The sequence below is a fragment of the Marmota marmota genome, unplaced genomic scaffold (assembly GCF_001458135.2).
Source record: "Marmota marmota marmota unplaced genomic scaffold, marMar, whole genome shotgun sequence".
Taxonomy (NCBI): domain Eukaryota; kingdom Metazoa; phylum Chordata; class Mammalia; order Rodentia; family Sciuridae; genus Marmota; species Marmota marmota.
The window spans coordinates 4,695,311-4,713,119 of NW_025999863.1; the positions used below are offsets into that span (position 1 = coordinate 4,695,311).

Sequence of the window (17,809 nt, forward strand, 5' to 3'; positions counted from 1 at the left end):
CGGCAGGCAGTTCCTGAACCACCCACACCACCTGTGAGCTTGTAGAAATGCAGATTTCCAGATCTGAATCCAGACCCAAGGAACCAGGTTTGGAGCCCAGCAACTTTTGTTTTTGGAGGTGGGGAGAAGTATCACAGGTTGAACCCAGGGTCACTCAACTGCCAAGCCACATCCCCAGCCCTTTTTTGTATTTTACTTAGAGACAGGGTCTTGCTGAGTGGCTTAGCACCTTGCTGTTTGCTGAGGTTGGCTTTGAACTCACGATCCTCCTGCCTCAGCCTCCCCAGCCGCTGGGATTACAGGGTGTGCCACAGCGCCCCACCCAGCAGTTACTTTAACAAGCCCTCCAGGTGATCCTGCTGCACACTCAGGGGCGGGGTCCCCTGGTGAGCAGTCCCTGGGGTAGGGAGGTTATCATCCCTATGGTAAGTTTGAAGGTAGTTCCACCTGGTCAAGTTCAAAAACATCTGGCTGTTGGGACTAAAATGAAGAAAACCAAGTCCTGCCTGACTGAAGGACACACCTAGGACTAGACCATGAGCTACGCAGACGTTGTGTAATGTATGACTGATACAGTTCAGAGTCGTTACACAACTACCTGGTTACTGCGTATGTTCACAGGGCTATTTATAAACTTGCATAATCCTCACCTGTGTGAAAACCATTTTTGTAAGTACGCAAGCTTGCAAGGAGAACACGGAACCTGTGGCCAGATCTAAAGAACAGCCCCCACCTGTCTTCTCACTCCACACCTGGGGCCAAGAAGGAGGCCAGGCGCCAGGATCCCGTACCCAGCCAGGTGTCTGTCGTGGCAACCAGAGTGGCTGCACCTGTCCCACCCACGGACAAAACCCCCAGTGCTGGAAAAACAAGCCCAGCCCTCCGTATCAAAAGATTAAGTAGTTTTTAAAAACTGCTCGGAACATCGGAGCCCAAGAGACTAAACTACAGGTGATTCCACTCTGAGTATTTTGACTAACACGGACACAGAAATAAATCCACGGAGGAACGTCTTCAATTCCACCTCAAGATGCCCGAGCCCGGGACATTTCAAGGCAGCACCTAAATTTGGAGAAATCAGCACTAGACTAAGAATGTTTATCCTCCTCCCACCCACCCCCAATTCATCTAGATCTCAGGGTCCAGCAGGTCCTCCATCCCCAGTGAGCAGTACTTTAAGTTCCTGTCTGCATCACGGGTGCTAATGTCTCCCAGGACTGGTCCCCATCTCCGAAGTCTCCCTGTTTTACAAACTTCCAAACGCCCGGGCGGTCTCTCCTTCCACCAGGACCTACCCCAACCACGAGACTCCTCCTCCCTCAGAGCTGAGCTTTTTTGCCCCTGACCCACCCACATTCTCCAGCTTTTTCCACAGCTGACAGTAGCTCTGCCCCCCCTTCTCTGTCCCACCTCCCCTCCTCAGCTCTCCGCCTTCCATGCCCGACCACCCAACCCTGCACCAGGAAGGGCTCTCTGGGGCTCCATGGAGTCCTAATGAAGTTCCAAGGACTCTACTCAGGACCCACTCACCCTGTGTGGCTTCCTCATTGCTCTGGCCTCAGGCAAGAAGACCCTCCTCGCGCCTCTCCCCTATCTTTTGTGATAGAACCCTCAGGTCAACCACTGGCTTTCTTGGGTATCAAAACCTCAGAAAGCCAGCGCTCAGGAAGAACAGCGATCTCCCAGGTGCCGGGAACGGCAGACAGAAACAGACGCCAGGCAAGGGCCAGGTTTTAGCCAGCTTTTTCACTGCTGGGACTTAAGGGCCCAACCAGAACAACTGTAAAAGAGGAAAGGTTTACGTAGGGGCTCACGGTCGCGGAGGTCTTAGTCCATAGAAGGCCGGCTCCACTCAAGGGGAGGCAGGACATCATGGCGGAAGAGTGTAGGGGAGGGAAGCGGCCCACAGGGTGATCAAGAAGCAGAGAACCGAGTCTCCACTCCCCAGATACAAATATATACCCCAAAGCCACGTCCCCAGTGAAGGGCTCCTGCAGCCACTCCCACCTGCCTCCAGTCACCACTGGTTAAACCCACCAGGGATCAATTCACTGATTAGGTGAAGCTAAAACCCCATCGTTTCTCCTGCAAACCCCTCGCACTGTCTCCCTCGTGAGCTTTTGGGGGGACACACCCAGGCCATAACAGGCCAAGGGGTAGATCTCTGTCACAAGCACCATCGAGACCCCGGCTCATTTTGGGGGAGAATGGACGCCCCCCACTGAATCACACATGAGAACAGATCCCAAATTTAAGGATGGAAGTTTTTGTTTTTCATGATAATAATTGAAATTAAAATAGAAAATTGAGGGGGGCGGGGATTTGTCTTATGGATAAAAAGAGGCTTTTAAGCATGCATTATGGGAGGGACGTGAGAACAACCACCTTGGAGCACCCCAGAGCTCTGGGGGAGAAGGTTGGAAATTGGCCCAGGAGAAGCACCTTCTCTAGGAAAGCAAGACAGACGGAGCTCTCAGAAGCCACTGAGCTGCTAAAAGATAGGAGGATGGAAAGAGAAACCCAAAGGCTGCCTGACCTGCTTCACAAGGCACGACCCGTGGCAATCACAGAGGGGCGCACCTGGGCTCCTCCCCAGGGGAGCGTGGAGGACTGTCCCCGCGGTACTGGGGGCCGCTAGGGGGTGCCCCCGGGTACGGCCCACCTGGAGAGCCTCTGCTCCGGGAATGCTGCTTCTGGAAAACAGACTTTAAGAAGTAAACCCTAGAAAAAGTTCCAGTCTGGGATGTGCCCACTTCCCCCACGAGAGCTGGAAATGCGCCAAGTGTCCAGTATCAGAGGACAAGGAAATGACCACACAGGAGATGCCCCGACTACCCACAGGGAGCAACACCCCACACACTGCCATCAGGAGTCACGGAGACAGAAGATGGGCATTTTGCTCTTTGCACTTTTTTTCCCCCCGAAATATCTATCATGAGCCCTTTGAATTCTATAATCCAATAAGATATGAATGCTTTTTATAAACCAAATCCACATTCTTCCACTCCTACCCTTGTCTTTCAACACAAGGAACACGGGAACATTCAGGGTCCAACACAGCGGGTGGCAAAGGATGGCCGCTGGCAAAATCTGGCCCACTACTTGTTTATGTAAATAAAGTTTTATTGAAACACGGCTGCGCCCATATGCTTGGCCCACCAGTGGCTGCCTGCCTGCTTTACCGACAGAGTCCAGCCAGGCAGCCCCTTCTATCCAAGGTTTCACTTCCCATGGTTCCAGTTGCCCACAGTCAACTGGGGTCTGAAAATATTAAATGGAAAATTCCAGAAATAAAGAAATCATGGGTTTTAAACTGCGCACCATTCTGAGTAGCATGAGGAAACGAATCTCAAGCATCCTGCTCTGTTCTGCCCATGATGAGAATCAACCCTTTGCCCAGTGTGTCCAAGCTGCAGAGACCACCCATCTGAGAGTCACCCACTGCCAGACCACCTGTCCACATCCCGTGGTGCTTCTGTTCGGGTGACCCTAATTAATTATTTACCTAATTAAGGCCCCAAAGTGCTAGGGAATTGATGGGGGCGATCTTATTGCAGTGTATCCTTCTAAGGGTTCTGTTTCGTGAGTAGGTATCGTTGGGACTCTGACTGCTCGTATTTTATAACTAAACCTTATCGTAGGAATCTCAGTGGAGGAAGAAGCGAAGTGACTACAGGTTGGGTGCCATCCGCTGCCTCGGGCGTCCACCAGGGGTCTGGCATCGGGTCCCCTGGGGATTAGCGGGGACAGCTGACCGTGTGACCTGCAGAGTCTGGAGTGTTTGTCACCTGAGACTTCACAGAAACAGCATGCCAGCCCCGCCAGTGAGTGCCACGGGTGCTGTCCCCAGGCTCTGCCCTTGGGCGGGCTGGAGAAGGCCCTGCCCGGTACCCCTGGCGGTGCCCCCGACATACCTTTCTGGCAATGGCTGTGCGTCCAGCACCGCTCGACAAACTGCCCGTTGATGACGGTGGCGGGGCAGTTGGTCTTGCCCTTGGCGGTGCCCGGGCAGATGTCTCCGCACTCCTCGTTGTCGTCTTTGTTCAGCACGATGTAGTTGTCCTCCACGGAGTCCAGGATCCGGGACCAGTCGATGGTGGCCAGGTAGCAGAGCTCGTTGTTCTTCTCGATGCGCACGGAGCCCCGGGTGATGTTCATGAGGCTGTAGAGCCCCAGCTCCTTCAGGTGGACCATCTCGAAGATGACCAGCGCGTAGTTGAAGAAGAGGCGGGAGCCGCGGATGACCGTGAGGTTGGGGAACAGGTCCTTGAGGCTCTCCAGCCCGTAGACGCGGAAGAGCAGCAGGTAGTCGGTGATGATGATGAGCTTGGGGAAGCTGAGGTCCCGGAAGTCCTCGGGCCTGGTTTTGAACATCAGCAGGATCTGCAGGTGTCCCTCGATGACCGAGCAGTTCTCCAGTTCATGCAGCCTGGTGAGGTTGTTCCGGATGTCCATGCCGGGACACACTGGAAGGAAACACAGCGAGACGGTGAGAGACGCACCCGACAGGCACTGGGTCCTCAGATCTGCCCAGCGGTGACAGTCATCGGCCCTCCATGCTCCTGTTTCCCAGGGTGGGGAGAACTCGCCGGATCACCTGGTGATGGCACGTTCGGTGCTTTGAGGAAACCCACGCTGTTTCCCACAGTGACTCTACCAGTTTACATTCCCGAGGACAGCTTGGGAGTTCCCCTTTCTTCACGTTCTTACCAGCATTTGCTCCCTCTTGTCATTTTGATGACAGCCACCCACGTCCGTCAACAGGTGAACGGGTAAAAGAGATGTGGTGTACACACATAATGGAATACTATTTACACACATAATGGAATACTATTTGGCCACAAAAAAAAAAGGCTGAATTCCTATCATCTGTGACAACATGATGCACCTGGAGGACACTGTGTTAACGGAAACAAGCCAGACACAGAAAGACCGTTACCATAAAACCTCACTGACGTGTAGGGGCTAAAAAAATCGTTCTCATAGAAGCAGAGACCAGAACAGTGGTTGCCAGAGGCTGGGGAGGGGGAGCAGCGGGGAGGTAGGGAGAGGCTGGTCAATGGACACAGAGTTGGGAGAAAGGAGTCCTGGTGGCCAGTGGCACGGCAGCGTCCAGCGCGAACAGTAACGGACTGTGTTCCAGAACAGCAGGAGGTCGCAGAAATGAGAACTGTAGGGAGCGACAGAAATGCTGGCGACCTGTGGGATCACTGCATCTAGTGGGTGCATCGAATCACCCCACCGTCCCCAGGAACACACGCAGCTACTCTGTGACCACGGAAATAATTTGTTAAAAAAAAAATACATTTAAAGGTGAAGAATTGAAAAGCGCCAGCCTCATGGGCACCTGACTTGGGTCCCGCGCTCCAAACTCCGCCTCGACCCTGGACGAGAGGCTCCGCTGACCAGTGCCCAGGCCGGAGCCGCTGCCTTCAAAAGGCAGAGAAGCAGCGCCCCGGCTGCCCTGCCAGGAGCCCCACCCCGTGGCCTGGCCACAGTGAAGACAACGGGCCTACAGGACTGCACCCGGGCAGGTGCCGGAGGGTGGGGCGGCCGGCAGGTGCATCAGGAAGTGGCCTGCGGGACAAGGTGCCCACCTGGAATGGGCGGGGAGGCGGCGTGGGTGTTTTGTCAGGTTTCCCACTGCCCAGCTGACTCTGCCTCCCGGCGGCCTCCTGGCCAGCAGTCAAGACCTGATCACCTTTCACCTGGGTGTGGCCGACCTCCCCAGGGAACCCGATCTCACTGCGCGGCACCCTGCGAGCTCACTCTGTTTCGACGTCAAGAGTCAGTCAAATGCCCCTCCCCCAGGAGGGCTTCCCTGATTTCCTTTCCTCTGAATGCCTACTTGGGTCTCTCCTTCTCCTGTGTCCCTTCCTTGTAAGTTGGCATCTGTCACACACAAGCACGACACACCCAGGGCATGACACACCCCGGGCACGCTCACAACACGGCCCCCACGCCTGGGCCGCACAGCTCGGCTCTTGCTTTACTCCAAGACGCTGAGCCAAACGGACTGTTCCAAAGAAAAGTGGCAAATCCTCTTACAAATCCACCCTGAGAACAGCCCACCACAGAAGGCAAGTTCAAAAGGCACTGCAAAAGCCAACAAGGGGGAAAAAGAAAGCCGGGTTCTTGGACCGCGCTCCGGGGGAGACAGACCAGGCGCAAATAAGGGGAAACCCACGCTCAGACACTGGGCCCTCGGGGAGAAAGCCACGGCACCCAGTGACTGGGACTCCCTGCTCCAGCTCTGAACCCAGCAGGTCGCGGAGGCCAGGCTGGGAGGCCACCTCGAGGACACCAGGGGCCAGTGCCAGCCCCACCGGGCCATGCCCCCCAGGTAGGCCTGAGGCTCCCGGCCACAGTCACATCAACAGCGTCACAGACAGAGACACTGACAGGCACCGAGCCCAAGGAGCCCCATCCCCAACCTGCCCAAGCTCCAAGCTGCAAAGCCAAGGACACGCAGCCCAGCAGAGGCAGGCAGAATGGCCAGATTTAGCAATTCAACCTGAACTTCGCGTAAGATGTGGATTTTTAGGATAAGTATGTCCCAGGCGATGTTTGGGATATACAGGACCCTCATAAATCACCATTGTTCATTTGACGTTCACCTGTTACTGGGTGTCCCGTGTTCTCTCTGACGCCCCAGTCCACACCTCTGAACCTGAACGTCACACTCTCTATTCCACTATTGGGGATGCAAAGAGCATCTGTCCCCACCTGTTCAGGAAGACCCCAAGTCACCCCCGAATGCACATTCAAAAATTAACTGGCCACGAGGCTTCAGGACTATGGAAAGCAGCCAGGTGAGCCGCCACCTTGTCACCAGGAGGGAGACCACGGGAAAGTCAGGCGATGCCCAGGGCTGGGCGGACGCAGGGAAGTTGAACCCCACATGACGAGTGGGGGTGGCGGACGGTGCAGCGGCTTTGGGGGATGGGATGGCCGCTCTCAGAACGTGAAACGGACCGGGGACAGAAGGTCAGGTCAGCGGTTTCAGCCCTAGGGACAGAAACACGCGTCCACACACGAACTCGCAGGCAAAGTCCCTCGGGGATAAGCGAATCAACAGATGTGGTCTGTCCACGCAGGAAGGCCACTCGGCCAGAAAAAGGAATGACGTCTGGCACATGTCACCACAGGCAACCTCGAAACACGCCAAGAACCAGACACGGAAGGACACAAGGGTCCGATTCCGCCTGTGCGGAGTGGCCAGAGCAGGACCCACTGAGGCCACGCAGGCAGGGCTGTGGGCTGTGGGGAATCCGAGCTGGAGGGTGCGGGGTGCTCTGGGGGACTGCCGAGGGGAGGTCTGGGGGACCGCCGAGGGCACCCTGGACACCACAGATGGCTTTCCCCGGGGGGCTGAGGGGTGAGTTCTAGGCTGACATTGTCATCAACATGGACTGAGTGGCTGTCACTGCAGAGGACAGTAAAGAATTGCTGCACTTTTTTAACCTTCCCTGAATCTAGCCCTTAGCTCATTACAGCCTTCTGCGCCCTGATTAGCAAAGACAGGACAGCCATTGACTGTTGGGAAAGAAAAATCCCAGAGGAGACCAGACGCAAAGGGAGGGGTCTCTGCCGCCTCCTCGTGCCTCTGGGCGGGAACCAAACCCTGCCCCTAGTTCTGAAGGGGAGCCCGGGACTGGGGCCTCGCTGTGTGTGGGTCCAGAGCAGGAGGCAGGAGGCCCCAGGTGGCAGTTAACATGATCGTGACGTCGGGGACCTGGGCCCAGCTCTGAGGCACAGGTTCTCACACTGAAGCCCCAGAGGAGGCGCCCGCTCCACGCAGGAGTGTGACGCCAGCCGAGTGACGCGGGCAGCTTAGGCGGCAAGCCCCTTTCCAAATCCCGTCGGCAAAATCAGCAGCTGTGCCCAAAACCGCTGTGCTAGTTTCACCAGCTCCGTTCCTTCTAGAACATGCCCCAGGAAGAAGCCGGTGAATGTGGCAGAAATGGGGGAACCCACGCAGTCATTCTCATGCCATGAAAACCTGGAGAAAATCTGTGGGAGGGAATCGTCCTCGTCCCTTCCTTCACAGTCAACGTCCCTGAGCACTCGGACCACTCCAGACGTTGCTGAGCCCAGAAGTACGGTCACCCCTCTGTGTTCATGAGGATGTGGTCCCAGGACTCCCCGGGGACACCAAGATCCACGGACGCTCGAGGACCTTATGTGATGAGCTCAAGACCCACGTACATCCTCCCGTGGACTTTAAACCGCCTCTGAATGACCTAATACCCAAGAGAACACAAATGTCATATAAAAGGTCGTCACGCTGTGTTGTTGAAGAAACCGTGACAAGGATGAAAGTTCACCTAGTTTCCGTAAAGACACGTTTTGCGTTTTTTGTTTTTCTAATATTTCCAGTCCGTGGCTGGCTGAATCCGCGGACGTGGAACCCGAGGGTACAGTTGCAGGATACAGGGCCCAGGCAGTCCCTAAGGGTAAAGCCCGGCAATTACTAAGTGACCACCCAAATCCACCTAAAATGGAACCAAGCCAGAGATAGCACTGTAGTCCAGCCACTGGGGAGGTTGAGGCAGGAGGACGGCTTGAGCCCAGGAGTTAAGGACCAGCCTGGACGACCCAGCGAGACCTCATCTCTTAAATACACACACAACCAAGAAGGAAACCATCAGGGGCAGCTTCAGGGGCCAGAGGAGAATGAAGCAAGCCCCAGACTCAGCCTGAGACAATCCAGACAGGCTTCCTGGAGGTGGAGCACAACAGGAGCACACAGTCCAACAGGAATCACCCACTGGTGGGGCTGGGGCCCAGTGGTAAGGTGCTTGCCTGGCACGAGCGAGGCCCTGGGTTCGATCCTTAGCACCACATAAAAATAAATAAATAAAATAAAGGCATTATGTCTACCTACAACTAAAAATATATATTTTTTTAGAAAAAGAATCATTCATACCTGCCTATTTCATCTTACAGTCAAGGACAATGATAAGCTATAGGTTTTCCACGTGGATGGCCAGGGAGGTGCAAACCACATATGAATTCTCTTCATGAAGTCAGAGATTGGGTTGGGGATGTAGCTCAGTAGTAAAGCCCTTGGCCAGCATTGGGGGAGGCCCTGGATTCAACCCCCAGCACCACGAAAAGAATAAAAAGAAAAGAAAAACATATACAAGAAGAAATGGTGTGGCTTCCGTTTGACCTAATTTATCCGAACACGTAATCAACACTAAATCGAGATCACTGAGCTCGGCCGCGGGACGGTTCCACTCGAGGCCTTGGAGACGCAGCGTGTTTCACCTCGCAGGCTCCGTCTGTTGGAATAGTTCACAGAGGGCATCACCGAAGACGTAGGTTTTTATGAAATTGTAGATTCATACACCCAAGTCCTTCCAAGCCCCCTCAGGAGTTTTCTAGTTAAAATCAATTACTGATTTTTTTTTACATTTACATGAATTAAAGTTACTTAAAAGTTGAAGCTGACATTTAAATTCATTAAAAGTACAACTTCGGTCTCACCGACCGCCCACAGCTCCAGGGCTCAGGAGCTGAGTGGCCGCCACGTTGCACAGATCCACCAAAGCAGAATGTCCTAGTGGACGGTGTGGACAGGGCTGCTCCTGAGTTTCCAGGAACCTGAGAATTTTCCAGGAGAAAAGGCTGCATGAGAGCCGCCCGGGAAGGTGCCTCGTCTTCCCCGATTTCTCTCTCCACCATGAAAGCAGCTAAGGGGACGTGCTGGTGGGGGGACAGGGGAGGACGCGTCCATGCTAACCGAGAGCCTTAACGCCTCTGCTGCCCGCCATGAATGTCCTGGCTCCTTGGTCGCAGCATTCTTCACGTGCTCCCTGGTGACCGGTTCTGGGGCCACACGTTCCTTTCTGAATTCTTTCCAGTCTTAAAACGGCTTCCTCCTAAATCCAGGGGGGTCCTGCCCCAACAAGTCTTGGGCTCAGGGGCCGGGTCACCAGCCACACCAGTCCCAGGGGACCCTGGAAACCCTACAGATGCAGCTTCTTGCCCCACCCCGGCCTCCTGCCAGCTGCGTGAGGCTGAGCTATGCCCTCTACCTCTCTGTGTGCCTCGGTTTCCTTGTCGGTGAGCAGCAGCCATATATGACAAAACCCTCACAGGGTGGACGAGAACTGGGACCTGCCAATTCCCAGTGTCTTCAGGATCCTGATCCCAGACACACGGGAGTCAGAGACCCTTAAGATTTTCTATGCGCTCTTAAAATCGGCTTCTGCAAAGGAGAGGTGTCGAGCTGAAGAGGCAGCCACCTCCAGAAACCAGATTCTGATGCAGGCCCTGCAGCCGGCCAGAGAGCCCCGTGGAAACCATTTCCGTATTCATTCAACAAACACTGGCTAGACATCCCAGCATGCCGGGCATCCCACTGGACACAGGGGGGCCTGGAAGGAAACATGGCTGCAGCTAAGCAGTGGTGGAGGGGAGCGAAGCTCAGGAAACTGTGACCACCGTGAACTGCGCAGACTCGACGCCCGAGAGCCCTGTGAGATTCAGACCTGCCATTTGGCAGCTGTGTGACGTTGGGTGAGTGATCTAACCTTTCTGGGCATCACCTTTCCTGGAACTGGCAAGTGGGACAGCAGGTGCAGAGGAGATGAGAGGGAAGAGAGCTACGTAAATATCATGGTAAATGTCACAGGGAAGCCCGCCGTGGGCCCTCAGAGACCTAGGCACCTGAGTGGGGCTGGAAGGGAGAGGGGAGGCCATGGGACCGGTGGCAGGAACTTTATAAATGCAGATTCTTCTGGACCCCTCGGGTGGGTTCCGAGGAACAATCTGAATAGTTCGACCCAGCATTGACCTTAACACCAAAACCCAGAATGGATGTAGCTGTCCATCACCAGGGGCTTGTCAGTTCAACTGAGGTCCATCCATCTAATGCAGTGGTTCTCAAACAGGGGCCCCTGGGCCAGCAGCATCACCCGGGAGCCATTAGAAATGCCAGTGCTCCTGTCCTCTCCTCCCCCACCCTGACCTCATGGACTGGAAACTCTGGAAGAGGGGCCCAGGAATCTGCAGGTGATCTCGACACATGTTTAGGTCTCGGCTGCAATGATATAATGCAGGGCTTGACCAACTTCTCCTAAGAGGAGTCAGAGAATGTTTCCACTTTTATGGGTGACAGATACGATCTCAGTCACAGCTACCGAATTCTCCCTTTATAGCCACCACAAACAAGATGTAAACAAATGACCAAGGCTGTGCTCCAATAAAACTGTATTTAGAGGCATTACAGGCTGGGGTGCAGCTGGTGGCAGAACACTTGCCGAGCATGGGTGAGACTCTGGGTTCAACTCCCAGCACCCTCCAAGGAGGGAGAGGGATTGCAATTCAAATTACATATTTCTCATGGGTTATGAAGTAGAAATTTGAGTCTTTGCTCGACCATTTAAAAATGGTTTTGAACAGGCTCGAGCCCACGGGCCACAGGCATGATGGGCTGCCCTAGGAAGAGACCAGGAGCCCGGCTCAGGGTTGATGCCTGTCATCCCAGCTACTTGGGAGGCTGAGGCAGGAGGATGGCAAGTTCAAGGCCAGCCTCAGCAACTTAGTGAGGCCTTGCCTCAAAAGAAAAACTAAAAAATAAATTTTAAAACTGAAACCAGGAAGCTGAGCCATGGTTGATATGGAAAGATCCCAGGATATGTCATTAAGAGCAAAGCACAGCAGGTGACAGGTTGGGTGACACGGTATCACTTCCGTGAAAAGGCAAAGAAATGTACTGGCTTGTACACAAACACTGCTCTCTAGACAAGTACGCACGGACGCACACATCAAAAAAAAAAAAAAAAAAAAAAAAAAAAAAAAAAAAAAAAAAAAAAAAAAANAAAAAAAAAAAAAAAAATATATATATATATAAGACTCTGGTTATCTCCAGGGACAGGAACAGAAGAGGAGCCAGGTCCGAGGAGGGAGGAAGACTGCTAGCCCAGTGGCCTTCTAGCTGTGCAGTTTAGTCCCGGGGCTGTCCCGGGAGGCTGAGGGCAGAAAGTGAGCTGGAGCATGGCTGCGGGCACGTGCGGAGGGCACCCGAGGCCCTGGGTTCCTCCCCAGCACCTTGGAAAAGCCACAAGGCCTTCTCCATGGAGGTGGGGGGGGCGTGGACTGGGGCTGGCGGTGGGAGGGGCCTGAGGTGGGAGGGGCCTGAGGTGGGAGGGGCTGGAGGACCTTCTGGCCCAGCGCAGGGAGGTGAGGATGCTGGTGAGACAAGGAGCAGCCCTACAGGGACTTGGGCAGAGAGACTTCAGAAGAAACCAACACTGCGGACACCTTGTCCTGGGATTTCCAGCCTCCAGAACTGTGAGAAGATAAAGTGCTATTCTTGAAGCCACCCAGTCTGGGGCACTTTGTGATGAGAACTTAAGCTCAGATCCCAGCTCTGCCTCACCTTTGCTGTGTGACCCTAAGCAAAATATGTCCATCTCTGAGCCTCCATTCTTTCCTCTTGTAGAAAGTCTGGATGACTCGTGAGCCCAAATGAAAGGATGATATATGAACAGAGGGGACGGTCCCTGTGCCGACCTCCTTGGGGGACAGGCAGGGGGTACCTGGGAAGAGAGGAGAGCAGGATGCGAACAACGGGCAATCAGAAGACAGAAAAAGGAAACAGTCACTCTGTGACCTACAGGTGAAAGAGGGCTGCGGTGGACCTTCAGCAGCCACATCCTCTTTCTGGAACCTTCTCACAGCAGCCTCACACTCAGAGGATGTACCAAGGGGAACCTTCCAACAAACCAAGCACCGGCAAGGAGGAAGCCGCAGTGGTGGGAGGCGTGGAAGAGGAAACCCGGGGCCCAAGGCCAACGGCATTCCCAGAATTCCCTCTCCCTGGGGGATGGCAGACAATGTCAGAAGGAAGGAGAGGAGACCCACAAAGTCCATGGATCCAGGCTCTACCAGGAAAGACGGGCCCTAAAAGGCAAATTCCACCATGTAACACCAGGAAGCCATATCCAGAAGACAGAGAGGCACACGCCTGTGGTCCCAGTGGCTCAGAGGCCGAGGCAGGAGGACTGTGCGTTCGAGGCCAGCCTCAGCAACTTGGTGAGGCCCTAATCAACTTAGGGAGATCCTACTTCACAGTAAAACATAAAAAGGGCTGGGGGTGTGGCTCAGTGGTTAAGCGCCCCTGGGTTCAATCTGCAATACCAAAAAAGAAGTCAGGGCAGCCATAGTGGGACAGATGGGCTCCCCTGGAAACTGCGGGGCTTGCACGGAGGGGCAGTCAATACCCTGAAGGACAGAGGTGTGCAACGCAAGGGACTCAGCTGGGAGGAACGGAAGGATCAGAGTAGGAAAGGAGATGCCCCTTAGGCACAGGGTGGCGACCGTGCATCCAGGGAAACACAGAGGTCCAGGAAGTGAGGCCAGTCCAGAGAGGCCCTGCAGAGGTCCAAGACCAAAAGACCCTGCTAACCGACGGCACTGACGCAATGCCATTGAGTGAACGTAAAGAAACACTTGGGAACATCCCTCTGCTGGTCTTGCGGAAGGATACCATGGGTACGAGCTTGGGGACAGGGTGACACCAGAAGTCACAGAAAAGCAATCAGAGCAGTGGCTTCTCCACTCCCGTGTCCCTTCCCATTGGACCATGACCTCGGCATGCTCTTGACCAACCCAGCAGCATTTGGAAAGCACCCGTTTTTCACGTTTCCACAAAGGACAGAAAAGAGGACGAGTCAGTACTGCCCTGCGCCAGGAGCTGCCCTGGACACCTGAGGACACTCTGTCAGCTTAAGGAATTAAAGGGAAAAGCCGGCTTTGAAATTAAAAGTTACAAGTTCAACTGGAACTCCAACTGGAACTTGAGGCCAGTCTGCACTTGACCTCTCGGAAGAGCTCATCTTGAAGTCCCAAAAGCCATGTTGGCACTCCCTGGCGCCAGAGTTGGACTTTATTTCTTGATATTTTAGGGTGCTGGAGATGGAACCCGGGGCCTCACCCACGCTGGGCAAGTGCTCTGACCACTGAGGGACACCCAAGTAGCTGGGGAGACAGCTGCACCACCGCACCTGGCAGAGTTGGACCTCCTCAAGAAAACACAGGCTGGGGATTCTGTGCCATGGTGTGAACTCTCTGAAAGGTGAGCAAGGACCTGCCCACCCACGGAAACACCGCAAAAAGGGCATGTGAGTTCCAGAGGATTCTAAATGGGAAACCACAAGTCCAAGTGCACAAATTTTAAACCGCGTATGCAAAAACCACGTATGGCTGAGTCTCCTTGTTGGCGGTGGTTCTGTTCTATGCGCACCCCGGGTGGACTGGCGCGCCCCAGGACACTGGATTGGCGAGTACTGAGCCATTTTCCCAGGAAAAATACAAGGTATGATTTCCTCCAAGCTGCCGGCAAGGCTTTCATCAACAGACCACTGCATAACCTTGCTTTGTGGGTTTTTTCTGTTGAAAGACACTTTATTTCACATATATTGTTTCAAGAACATGGAGCTCACAGCCAGCAGAACTACGGGCTAGCTCTTGTGCCTGAATGAAACGTCTTTTTTTTTTTTTTTTTTTTGGTACCAGGGACTGAACCCAGGGGCGCTTAACCACTGAGCCACATCCCTAACTGTTGAGAGCCACAGCCAAAGGGGCCCCAGCAAACTTCCAGCTGCCAGCAAACTTCCAGCTGTCAGCTGATGATTGGCTCACAGCGGCCCCAGCAACATCTAGCTGATTGGCTCCTCGGCCCCAGCAACATCTAGCNAAGACAGGGGCTGTGGGTGAATGGAGATTACTGGACAAAGAGGGAGAGAGCCAGGGGCTGTGGGTGAATGGAGATTACTGGACAAAGAGGGAGAGAGCCAGGGGCTGTGGGTGCGTCTGCAGACAGCTGGCCCTGCCAGGAGACACCGTCCCTCGCCATGAGTGGGGAAAGGGGGCGCCATCCACATGGGGTGGGTGGAAACAGGGATGCCACTCCACACCCTATAGTGCCTGGGACAGACCCCCAACCAAGGATCACCAACCCCCCATGCCAAGGAGAGAAGACCTGCTTCAACCAAATAGGAATGGAGTAGGGGAGGGTGGGTACCCCAGGGGCTCACCCCAGTGAGCTCCATGAATGTCAGGGGAAGGGACAGGTCCCCAGGAAAGAAGCAGGCGTCAGGAATAACTGCCAGGAGGGGACCCTCCTAGGGAGGTGGCCTAAGAGCAGCCGGGAAGCCGGGGTGGCACACCTCACCAGCTCACTGGACCCCCCCAACGCCCGGCGGGTTCCTATCCTAATTGATCCCACATTGCCTTCGATTTCAGACTCTTCGGTGATCACCAGCAACCTCAGGCCGGAGCTAGCGATCCAGAGGGAAATGGAGAAGGAGATGGCGCTCGGTTCAGAGCCCCACGAAGACTCCAGGGCAGAAGGAACCCCAGCTGCCCAGGATGCCTCCGGAAAAGCCTTCCTCTCTTCAAAGTCACCTGGTTTCCCTCCACACTCCACCCTATTGGTTGGCAGTGCCGATTAATGATCTGGAAAGTTCCTCGCCCCTCCCCACGCCTCTGAGAGGCATCACATCTCATTTATTTGATAGGATTTTGTTAACCATTAAACCTCAAAGCAGAGGTGGGGAGGCTCAGATCCAAAAGAACAACTGTTTGCTAAGAAACCAGTGCTCGGGAGCCAGCTTAGGGGGGCTCTAGCCCAGCTCAGCAGCCTACTGGCTGAGGCCTGTGAAGAGGCGAGACCTACCCCACCTCCAGGGGTCGCGGTGAAGCGCGTACATATTCCACAGAAGAAGGTGCTTCTTAAATGATCAATTTGCCACACACGCCCAGATGGCCCCGCCACCGGTGCCCCCACTCACAAGTATTTGCTGCACACCTACTACGCCCCAAGCACTGCTCTAGCTAGAAATGCAATGCCAATCAAATCAACCCAGGGCCTTGTCCTTGTGGAAATGGTAAATATACAAAGAAGTGGTAAATCACTTATGATTCCTGAAAGCCCAGGCACAGATCCACAATTACCAAAGCTACAAGGAACAGAAGAGCAGGGAACCACACCTACCTCGGCAAGGGCGCACAGGCACACACACGGAGACTGGCCTACTTCTAACAAGTCAGCTTGCACTTTCTTAACAAGAACCCAAACCAACTGCCACCCTTCATTGAGCACCTACTGCATACCAGACCCTTGGGGCTTATAGACATTGTGCAATCAGCAGATCCGCTCAGTCACCAGGGTTGGTCAACTCTGTGGCCACTGCTGCCTCATTGAACTTATTTTCCATCAGGAATTTTAGGAGCCTCAGTTCCCCCACCCCCACCCCTTCCTCTCCATAATTAAATACCTCATATGGGGAAATCTGAAGCAGTAACTCAGCAGATATTTTTAAAGAGGACTTCAGACCCCGAGGGGGGAAACCCTAGCTATATTCTCTTACGTGATTCTTCAATTTTTGTCCCCAAATCAGAAAAGCACCTGCTACCAAGCCCCAAGAGGACATCGGGATTGGGGTTTGCCTCTATCACCACAGTGGGACATCTAGGAGAGACACCAGGAATGCCATAGTATGAGACTCACTCAAGGTCAAGGACCCCTTCAACAAGAATAGAACTGAGGGGTGGGAGTGGGTCTGGGAGTCAAAAGACAAGGGAGAGAGTAGTCCACAGCCTGGTGGGACAGATCCAGAGATTTAAATCCTCCCTCTACAGCAAAGGAATTATGTACACAGACTGGGCGCGGATTTACTGCTCCCTGAAATGGGTGCACAATAGTATCAGCCTCCAGGGGCACAGCCAGCGTCCACAGAGATAAAATTGAGCAGCCCAGTGGCATATGGTGATACTAATTATAATAATCTTGATGAAAAACGGCCACTACTGCTACTATAACTGCTGCTGCCAAAGGTTTAGAGTCGCCTCTGAACATCTGGAAGCAGAAGTGTAAACACGGACGGCCCTGGGTCTACAGCCAAGGAACCAGGACGGTGGGTTTCTAAAATTCCCCTCCCAGAGAAGCCAGAAGCGTCACCCCCGACGGGGGCCCCCTGCGCTTTGGCTCCAAACCATATGGGCTTGCTTGGGCGCTTGGCTGGCTGTCCCAAGCTATCCCGACCCAGTGACCCCACTTTCCGGAGAGGACCCATAGAGGACGCGTGTCGCCTCTCCCGAGCTGGCTGGGCTCACAGGGGGCCAGACACAGTTCAGAAGCGCGCTCCAGAGAGGCGCGGGCTGCAGGGAGGGCACTGGGGCAAGGTTCCTCAGGCCCGGTTCGGGCACACGGGGCACGGAGCCGCGAGCCCAGCGGGCAAAAGCCAAGGTCAGCAGCCTCCCGCCCCCCTGCGGGGCCCGAGCGGCGGCCCCGGCCACCCCACCGCCGCCCCTTCTCATGGAAGGGTTCTCAGTCCCAAGCGGAGGCTCTATTTGAGTCGGGGTACCCCTCCCCACCGCGGTGCTCCCAGCCCACTCCCGCGCCCCCAGACTCACCCTCTCCAGGGAACAGGTGGCCGCGGCGCCCACCAGCAGCGCGGCCACGGCCATCAGCAGCGGCGCGGCCGCCGCCCCCCCGGCCGGCCCCCGGCGCCCATGGCTGCGGAGCGCGGGGTCCCCGCGGATCAGAGCGAGCGGAGCCGGCCCGCGGGGGTCATGCTCCGAGGCGGCCGCTGGAGAAGCGCGGGGTGCTACGAGTCCTTCTCTTCCACGTCGGTGGCCTGTCTGCCGCAGCCCCCACTCGAGAGGCCCCTGAGACAGCGCCGGGGAGTGCGCGCGGCTTGGGCCGCTACAGAAAGGGTGGCGCGGCGGGGAGGAGGCGGCCCCGGACCCCCTAGCCACTGGCGGCTCGGGCCCGGGTCCTTCGATCTCAGGC

The 17,809-nt window shown here is 55.0% G+C and overlaps 1 protein-coding gene across 3 annotated transcripts in view; it reads right to left on the reverse strand.

Annotated features, from left to right (window-relative positions):
- Nucleotides 1-17,809, reverse strand: part of Insr (insulin receptor) — a 120,404-nt gene extending 102,595 nt beyond the window's left edge. For all 3 annotated transcript variants that reach the window (XM_048812880.1, XM_048812873.1, XM_048812867.1), the window contains exons 1-2: nucleotides 17,431-17,809; nucleotides 3,915-4,466 (exon numbers count right to left, since the gene is read on the reverse strand). In XM_048812880.1, the coding sequence (XP_048668837.1) occupies nucleotides 3,915-4,455 (541 nt within the window). In that variant the 5' untranslated portion in view covers nucleotides 4,456-4,466; nucleotides 17,431-17,809. The remainder of the gene's footprint in view (nucleotides 1-3,914; nucleotides 4,467-17,430) is intronic.